This window comes from Camellia sinensis, chromosome 14 (assembly GCF_055761805.1).
Source record: "Camellia sinensis isolate YWXY chromosome 14, ASM5576180v1, whole genome shotgun sequence".
NCBI classification, from domain to species: Eukaryota; Viridiplantae; Streptophyta; class Magnoliopsida; order Ericales; family Theaceae; genus Camellia; species Camellia sinensis.
In genome coordinates, this window is record NC_138974.1 from 91,360,621 (window position 1) to 91,370,137 (window position 9,517).

At 36.8% G+C, this 9,517-nt stretch overlaps 1 protein-coding gene across 1 annotated transcript; it reads right to left on the reverse strand.

Moving 5' to 3' along the window:
* Positions 1-8,038, reverse strand: LOC114284364 (poly ADP-ribose polymerase 3). The gene is given in 23 exon segments (XM_082905115.1): positions 1-511; positions 605-641; positions 643-742; positions 745-784; positions 869-1,012; positions 1,088-1,170; positions 1,255-1,317; positions 1,320-1,356; positions 1,451-1,566; positions 1,569-1,656; positions 1,920-2,214; positions 2,299-2,426; positions 2,543-2,780; positions 2,874-2,966; positions 3,133-3,173; positions 3,277-3,354; positions 3,704-3,797; positions 4,397-4,466; positions 4,541-4,598; positions 4,689-4,808; positions 4,905-5,103; positions 6,498-6,760; positions 8,033-8,038. Coding segments are annotated over 23 exon segments (2,475 nt in total). The 3' UTR covers positions 1-427.
* Between the last annotated feature and the right edge of the window lie 1,479 nt (positions 8,039-9,517).

Consider the following 9,517-nt stretch of genomic DNA (forward strand, 5'->3'; position numbering starts at 1 on the left):
ATCACCAAAAAAAATTAAAATTATAAAGTGCCCCCTCTACCTAAATTTCTCTGCTATTGGTTTCAACTGAGTTTTTCTGAAATCACCGGTAGCTTGAGTCTTGTACCTGACTTTTGAGGGCGTAGCATTAGCTTGAACAGTTTCTGACGTCTTTTGGCTGAAAAGATGAAAGCAGCCACACTACTGCTGCTAATATTTAGGTTTTACGTATTTATGTATAGATCCATCACATTTATGCATATGAATTCATCCCGATCCTAGCTTATGTTGATGATAAACATTAGAACAGAAGTCACCAACATTCTATAGAACAATGCCCAAAAGCATCCTGAAACAAGCATAGGTTCCCAACTCATCCATACAGAAGATAGCAAAAGGAGCAGCAAAATATTTTATGTACAACCTTTCTTTCGCTCTATCCTCCCTTTCACGTCTTCTCACTTCCTGGGTTCCTTCCTTTCTTCACACCTTGTTCTTCATACTTAACTGCCACCAAAAACCTTATGCTCACCTGTGAAGTAAAAAAGAAAAAGAAAAATTGTATGTAAACTATATCGTCTCTTTACCTCGGAAAATTCACACAACCTGAAACAAACAGCCATACCTGATTCGGATCATAGGCAGCATACTCATTGTACTCGAGGACTATCTTTGTGCTCTGAGGGTGCCAATCGACCACAAGGGACTTTGATGTCGTCCTTCCAAACAAAGTGCTCTGATTCATCTGTTTTCTTTCGCCCAATCCCTTCACCCCCACCTTCCTTTCTTCCATAGTCTTCACTTCCTGCTTGAATGAAACAACAAACACATTACAACATACCGCCCTCGTCCTTTAACAGCTTGGCAAAACAGATTTGCATACCTCTGCTTCCGGGGTCCTATTGTACTCCGTAATTTGCTCACCCAGAGAAGCAATGGCCAAAACCAAGAATCCGTCTGGTCTGTCAACTGCAGTAAATCCATATGTAGTGGCTTCTGCAGCTGCATCTGAACAAATCATTGCCCTCCCCAACTGAAATCAGAACCCCACAATATTAGAACTCAAATGGAAATTAATACATAAAATCTCAGTCTCGCATGTAAATACCATGTATCCCGGGACAGGAAGCGAGCATATTGATGGCAAAAGTCCTTTGTGCAAGTGCCTTAACAGATTTGAACTCTGAGTACGTGACACAGATTACCATATATGCAACAGAATAGTGATAATTTCTCCAAACCAATACAAAAATTGAGAGAGAGAGAGCTTCATACCACATCACAATAGGGCTTTGTTGGGCATCTTCTTTATTTCATCATAGGAAGGGCAGGCACTTAGTCAGCTGCGAATATTTTGTCAACAGATACTCCATAGCTCTGATAAGAAAAGAAAAAAAAGAGTTGTTATCCTATTCATGCTAACTTCTTAGTGAATCTGACAATAAATATACATTGAGGGGATGGATAATACAATGTCTCTGACTTCGACAGGTTCATAAGTTTGCTCTAGATAATCCACGATCATTTTGTAGTCATCCAAGTCCTTCTCATGCGGAGAAATTGAGCAGCCCAATTTATTGTATCTATTAAAGGGTCATCGAGCGTAGGACCACTCATGTCTACTTTGAGATGAGAAGCCACCGTAATGTCTCTGACAGACTCCAATGCAGCTGCAGCCTACATCATTGCACAAACAATAGTGCTTGGTGGCCTGAATTTACATGACTTGAATGTCTCAAAACGACGTTGTTCGTCATTTTGGAGATAAAACGGCATCGCTTTGATATATTTGAGCCATTCAGGTCACAGACATTCGAGCCACCAAGCATTTTTCTTGCACAAAAACCTGGTGATCCAGAGGTAAACGAGTATCGTAAAATTATGATAAGACATGTAACCATATACATATATATATATATATATATATATTTCTCTCTTACATGATGTGCAAGATCGTTATAGTCATGAAAGATGAAAGGCCTAGTAGAATGCAGTAGGGTGAACCATTTCATGCTGAAATCCGACCACACGGCTTTGGCCTTTTGTCTCGTCTCTTTCCGCATTTTCACGGTTTCTACACATTGTAGCAGAATCGCCTCACCTGAACAGTCATCAGTTTTGTGAAAACTCACAGGAGAGAGAGAGAGAGAGGTCTCACATCTCTTCAAATGGACATCAGACAGCATTGCCATTGGAAGGTCAGGGGAATCTAACCCCATCTCTACCAATGCATACCTGCGACAACACAAACGCTAACCCAGGTCAGCAAAGAAAATGAAAAAGACGAGGTTGTGAAAGAACGAAGGGTGTGGGAAAAACCTGTAAATCTCTTGACTGCACAAAACCTTCATGAAATTCGCCACAAATGGGTCTAGTTTGCAGTGAGCAACTGCAACCCCTTTCTGTCGTAGACCGAGCCCTCCATGCCTAACATCGACTCCATCACCCTAAATAGTTATAGGCAAAACACTTTCTAATTAACTTACCTCTACTAGAGAGAGAGAGAGTGAAAAAATAAAATAATAATAATAATAATAATAATAATAATAATAATAATAATTACCATGTCTACAGGATAAAACTTCCGCGGTTTCTTCTGAAACTTCTTCTCCCTTTCCCATGGCTCGAACTCATTTCCGGTTAGCTCCTGAAACAGCTTAGCAAACTCCTTGACAGCACCGTCCACATTTTCCCTTTCTTCGAGCCTTTCTTCTGCTTTTGTACCATCACTGGCTCTCCCTTTTGTGTAGTACAGATGCAAGCCAGTGTTAGGTACCATAATCAGTTGCATTACGCAAATGCTGCACCAATTAAACACAAATCCTAAATATTCAGAAAGGACACAACTGAAAACCAGATCAAATGATAAAAGGGTTGAAGGGTAATTTTATTACTCATTCACGAGTCGTCGTAAATCGCAAAGAGAAAAGGCACAGTTGTTCAATATCCCATCTTTTTCAAAATTTTGCCCGCCTTGTTCTTGCAATTTAGGGCTAGTTTGGCATGTACTAAATAAGTCAAAAAGTCACTATCTTATTTAAGTCACATCATCTTATTTAAATCACATCACCTCTCTAACACATCACATCAAACCCAACCCAAACCCACCAATAAATCAAAAAGTACACTTTTTTAGACATCCCAAACCAACCCTTAGAATCCTTGTGAACTCCTCTTTTCCCATTTACTTTGACCTACGCATCCACAAGTCAGGTTGTGAGATGAAATAGACATTTGAGGACAAAATTAGTGAGGAATTTTTTTTTTTTTTAATGCGAATTTAACGAGAGAGCGTACCTCTGCTACAACGGATTCAAGTGCCACGTCACTAGGATCTTTCTTGTTCCGTGGAATTCCTCTGCTATCCACCAGATCCTGACGACGTTGTAAGCCTCTGGGTTGTTTTGGGAAGTTGGTTAAAAGTGATTTTTTGGCTTTTAACCAAGCTTTTGGCTTTTTTAGACAAATGATTTGGGAAGTTGATAAAAAGTGACTTTTGACTTTTTTGATTAATATTTGTTTATGATGTCAAATCATAATAAAATGACTAAACTATCCCCATTTATTTAAAATATTTACAACTGAACCTATGTAACACATTGTGACCCATGAGGGGTAAAATTGTAATTACACCGTTGGCTAAAAACCAACTTGCCAAATGAAAAAAAAGCCAAAAAAGCTAACTTTTGGCTTTTGCTACTAACAAAAAAAAGTGACTTTTAGCCAAGTTCCCAAAATAGCCCTCTAGAGGCTGAGGTTCCTGCTTCTCAATGCTGTCGATTAATCAAGCTTCACTTACTACTGGTACGCCCCTCTCTCTATCAAACATTTTCCAATGTCAAATATTGAACACCCGTCCAAATAAAACTTTTCAAGTACTAATCAAGTCATTAAATAGTGATATCCGGAATTGGGTCATGCAGTTGTGAATTTGTTAAAATCGTCATCGGCCGAAACAAAAAAAAAGAAAAAAAGAAAAAAGAAAAAAAAGGAACTTCATCGCAGCTGCATATAAATTGTGAACTGATATGTATTAGCAGTGAATCAATATGTATCGAGAACCAACCAGTACAAATCTGGTACATATCAGTGATTATTTAAAAATCATTGGGCGAATTGTTGTCAATTCTCGACGAAAAAATTTCAATAGTAAATGGTCAAATTCAAGCCATTTAGGGAGGAATATATATGTCATTTGGGAGGAATATATATGTCATGTGTGAACAATAAAATTTTTTGAAGTACTCTGTGTTTTTCGTAGAAATGAATTTTCCGCGAGTAAATAGAGGATTCGAGCCATTTTTTTTTTTTTTGGAGGAATGTATATGTTAAACATGTATAAAATATATATGTATAGCTTGGTATTGTATGCTTATTAAATCTTTTGTATAATGAGGTTTTAGTACCAGGGGCTTACACTACTTCTGCAACTTTGGACGAGCCACCACGTTCACGCTCAGTAGGTGATACAACCAGACAAGTTGCACCTACAAAAACAAGTCACAAAACAGTTAACGAAAACATCTAAAACAGCTCGGCTTTTCATTAATTCAGGAATTACCACTAACAGAACTCGAAACTTTCCCTCCATGTTTTTCAATTTTCGATTTCCAGTATTGCTGCAAAGAACATAATTAGCAAGAAAGTCAAAACCACGACACATTGTCAATACGACTGACCATGGTACCAACGGAGGGACATATACATACGTGTGTTTGAGATAGACGACCCAATAAAGCAATCACCATTCCCGCAAATGGTTTGTATGTGGATCCAGAGTCCCTCTTCGGGCGCCGCCGCTTTCTGTCTTTGTGGTGATTCTTTGTCAACTACATCGACATAAAGACAAGTAAGAGATTAGAACAATGATCACTATATTTGATGATTACTAGTAAACAACATAGGTTTATCAGATTGAGAGTTACATCGGAGACAGGTGGTTTTTGAACTGATTCGGGTAGTTTGATAAGTTCCTCGACCCTGGGCGGGTCAGTGGTATTGAAGCTGCAAGTTGACCATTCGCTATAATCCCCGTTGCATGAATAGTAGTTAGTAACAATGGACTCCAATGTGCTGCCGCATACCACACATTTGTCTAGCGCCCCGTAAAACATAATGTCTAGGCTGTGATCAATCATACATACAATCCATTCAATCATCATTTTCTAATTTTGTGTGCAAATCATTGAAAAATGATTTCATTATATTTACTTTTCAAAAAATGTAATTTTAGAAACAGAACCAGCTTCTCTCACGTACAAAAGAAGCACTAGACGGTCCAATCTGGTATCCTTTTGTATGATTCTGATAATTAATTAAATCGATCTCATTTAGTAATTATATGACACAATCATACTTCTTACCCGACTCCCTAAGGTGCCAAAAAAATACAATTGAACCCTCACATTGTGACATAATAACACTGTAAAAAAATCTAAAAATCTTACATTGATTTGTAATTATGTTTGAATTTTAAAAACAGAATATCAATCCTAATCAAATAATCAATCACAAATCGGCATAATGCTTTAATGTAAAAAAAATCATAATCAGAGTACCTCTAATTGTGATAAAAAAAACTACAAACCGAAACCATAAAACAATTTACTAAGAAGACAAAAAAGAATTATACACGACTATCCTCAATTACTTAGTGAATATGCCCAAATTGAACCAAAGTCGATGTGCCTCTTCCACCACTACCTTCACATCGGAATTGCTTTGCCCAACGTCGAATCTATGATGCCAAATGTCGAATTCACGACAATGAGTCACCTAGAATCCATCAAAGTTTCAGGCTCAAATTTCTTAGAGTCTATCGAAGAACACCTCTCTTTTGTGAATAAAATAATAAAAATAAATCCCTAGACTATGTCAATATGAACCTCATAAATCCATCGATAACTCTTAAATCATCAAGTAAACCAATATATAAACCCCTCTAATATAAAAAATGTTGGTAGCTCTTCTCTTTGAGAATTTAGACGGAATAAACCCTCAAACTAACGAACAACATATTTTATACTAAATAGAGTCGTGAAAACTACTCGAATACACACTTTACCGCTCGAGTAGTGTGAGTAAAAGGCAGTGGAAACATATAAGCCAACCGCTCGAGTAGCGAAACATTTTCCCAAAAATTCGATTTGTAGACACTGAATGATTCACTTCACAAAAGACCACTCGACGGCCAAACCACTTTGACTTCTTTTGGCATTGGCGGCGTTGCCCCATACATAGTTAGCAAAATGACAATTAAAGAATGTTCAAAATATAAAATGTCAGCACAAACTTTTCTACACTGTCACAATTCTGATTAGATTCATATCTAAACATTTCACTGAAATAAAAGAGCAAATAAATTACAACGAGATTATTAATTACAAAAAATCTAACACACTGGTCTCTAAACAATCATGTCATGAAATTTTGACACTTGGTAACTCTAAACATTAAAAAACACAAAACAGCTATTTCAAAACAAATTTCTACAATAGAATGGAATTAATGTAACTAACCATCGAGCGACGACATCATCATCGGACCGGGAAGAATCCTGGCCACTGATTTCCAGAATTTCGCGCATTTGTGCAACCGAGAGGTGTTCTCTCACTGCTTTACAGAAGTTATCGAACTCGGCAGCAAAGTCACCGGTCGATTTTCCGTTAAAATGGCCGTCGTCGTTTTTGGATTTAGACTTCTTAGGTGAATGCTCAGCCTCATGGGTCTTCCCTTCTGCCTTCTGCTTCCTTGTCACCATTTTTTCTTCATCACCCCAACTCTTGAGGAGTCAAGAGCCTCTCCTTGCAAGGCCGTCCTTGCGTCCGTCCTTGCAGGCCTTCGGGTCTACTTTTAGGTCCAATTTTGATAATTTGAACCGTTCATATTTTATGATTTATTTAGTATATCATACCTGTAAAAATCAAGTTGATCGGATATCAGAAAGCATGTGTTCGAAAAATTGAACTAAACACTATTTTTGAAAGAATTTAATAAATAGTTTTCCAAACACATACTTTTTGATATCCGATCAACTTGATTTTTTACAGGTATGATATACTGAATAAATCATAAAATATGAACGGTTCGGATTATCAAAATTGGGCCTAAAAATAGACCCGAAGGCCTGCAAGGACGGGCGCAAGCACGAGAGCTGCAAGGAGAGGATCCTCACTCCCCCTTTGAGTGAGCATGAGACCTTGTTTCAGGACCCTTTTAATTTATTTTTATTTTTAATAGGACGAAAAAATAAAATAAAATAAAAAATAAAGAAGCCTCTTGTTGCACCTTCCTTTTCAAGTATACACCAAAAATAATGTAAATCTATATATAGTGAGTGTGCAATTTAGATAAATAAGTATAAAAATAAATAATAAAGAAATTAATATCATAATATACATATTATCTAAATGGTAAAAGTATTATCAAACTCAAGGTTTTAGATTCAAATCTTATTAAAAGTAGAGAGGTGGTGTGATGGAAAAAAGATAAAAAGATAAAAAGATGAATTATATTGAAGTTGCCAAACTTGGCCTAAGAAATTTACAACGTGGCAGAAGGAGAAGTCACCACACTATTAGCTACCAAATCATGTACTCACATATATAATAATATAGACATATATATAAAAAAAATTTTGAAACTCAAATATTTGGAGTCATTGACACAACACCAACACCAACACAAACACAAACTTATTTCTTAGTATTTTTTTTAAGAATAAGAAAACAGGCAATATATTAAAAGAAACAACTTATATATATAAAATTCATAAAACAAAATTTTAAGAATTCTACAAACAGAATTTTTACAAAAAGAATGTACAAATTTTCATAAAATTCATAATTTCTTTTAAACACTTTTTATCTATAAACTGAGTTTTTATAGATAAAATCATAAAAGAATTGTGTGACAATACAATTATATTTTTACAATTTTATAGAATGTTTTGATTTAAAATGAAAAACACATGATTTTGTAAGAAGTTCTTCGAAGAAATAGAAAGAATAGATACAAATTGCATATTGGGTTGAACCAATAAGAGAAAAGAAACCTTCATGTTATGTTTTGGTTTTGATCTGTCTTGCTGAAGAAGCCTCGAAGAACAAAAACCAAAAACAACTCAAAAACCAAACACCCATACATACATGAAATGATCATATGTAAAACCTCCAAAATTCAGCAAAACCAAGATGTTCTTTTTAGCACTGCAAGCATAGCTCCCTAAACCGACACGTAATTGCTTTTCTTGCAAAGAAACATAGTTGCTCTGTCTTCCCCAGGTGACAACATGTGTTTGTGTGGATTGACTTACATGCCACGTGTCCAATTAGGTATTATTCACTGCTTATGAAGCACGAGTAAGAGTATTGCTACGTTAATACGGTAAATTTTTTTTAAAAAATAAGGTATGGATATGATTTGGTGTGCTTATAAAAAAAATATTTATTTTTAATTTAGAGTAATGTAAAAATTAATAAAATGGTTTAATTTGTTGAGATCCAACCTATAATTAATATTTAATGTGAGCTTGATGGAAGTTTTCCCTAGGCTTTATTCCTTGTCTCTAGAAAAGTTTGATTCTGTGTATGTGATGCACTCCAGAAGAAACAGTGGGGTGGAGTGGAACCTCAATTTTAGAAGAGCACTTTTTCAGTGGGAGGTGGAGGATTTGCATAGATTGAAATTGCTGCTGAGTAATGCTCCAGCCCTTAGGGAAAGTGTGGTCGATGCTTTGCATTGGAAAGCAGACCCATCAGGTAACTTCACTGTGTTCTCGGTTTATAAGTGGTGTGAAAATTCCTTTGGTACAGTATGTAAGGTTTCAGATCTGCTATGGAATAATGTTTCTTCGCCTAGAGCTCAATTTTTTGGTTGGTTGGCATGGAAAGGAAGGTTAAAGACCTCTAGTTTTTTGCAACGAATTAGAGTGCTTTCAGATGAGGCCAATGTGAGTTGCATTTTCTGCAATGAAGAAATGGACAGTGTAAATCATGTGCTTCTTCTTTGCCCTTTTGTTTGGAAGGTTTGGGCACATATGCTAAATTGGTGGGGTTTGCAATGGGTTCTACCTGGTTCAGTGCTCTGTCTGTTTGATTGGTGGGTTGGTACAAGGCTGAATAAAAAAGAGAGGGTGATTTGGAAGGCCATGCCTCTGGCTGTGATTTGGTCCATCTGGAAATTAAGAAATGATTGTATCTTTAATGGCATTTACCCAAATTTTGAGGAGCTGTGTGAGGCCATTAAAGTGCAAGTCGCGTTGTGGTGCAAAGATGCTGGCGCTTGCTACTCAGGTTATTCTGTAAATGATTTTGTGAATAACCTGCAACAGGTAAGGTTCTGCATCAGGGGCATTGGTTGAAGTAGGTATTGGTGTTGGACTTCTTCTGGCCTGCTGGGGTGTAGAATACTGTCTGGCCAGCTGTGTGGGCTGCTGGGTTGCTTGCTGCTGGGTGGGAAGTTGGTTCCATTCTACTGCTGTCTTGGTGCATGTTTTGGTGAAGCTGGACTGATGCAGAGGGAACATTGTGTGCAGGTA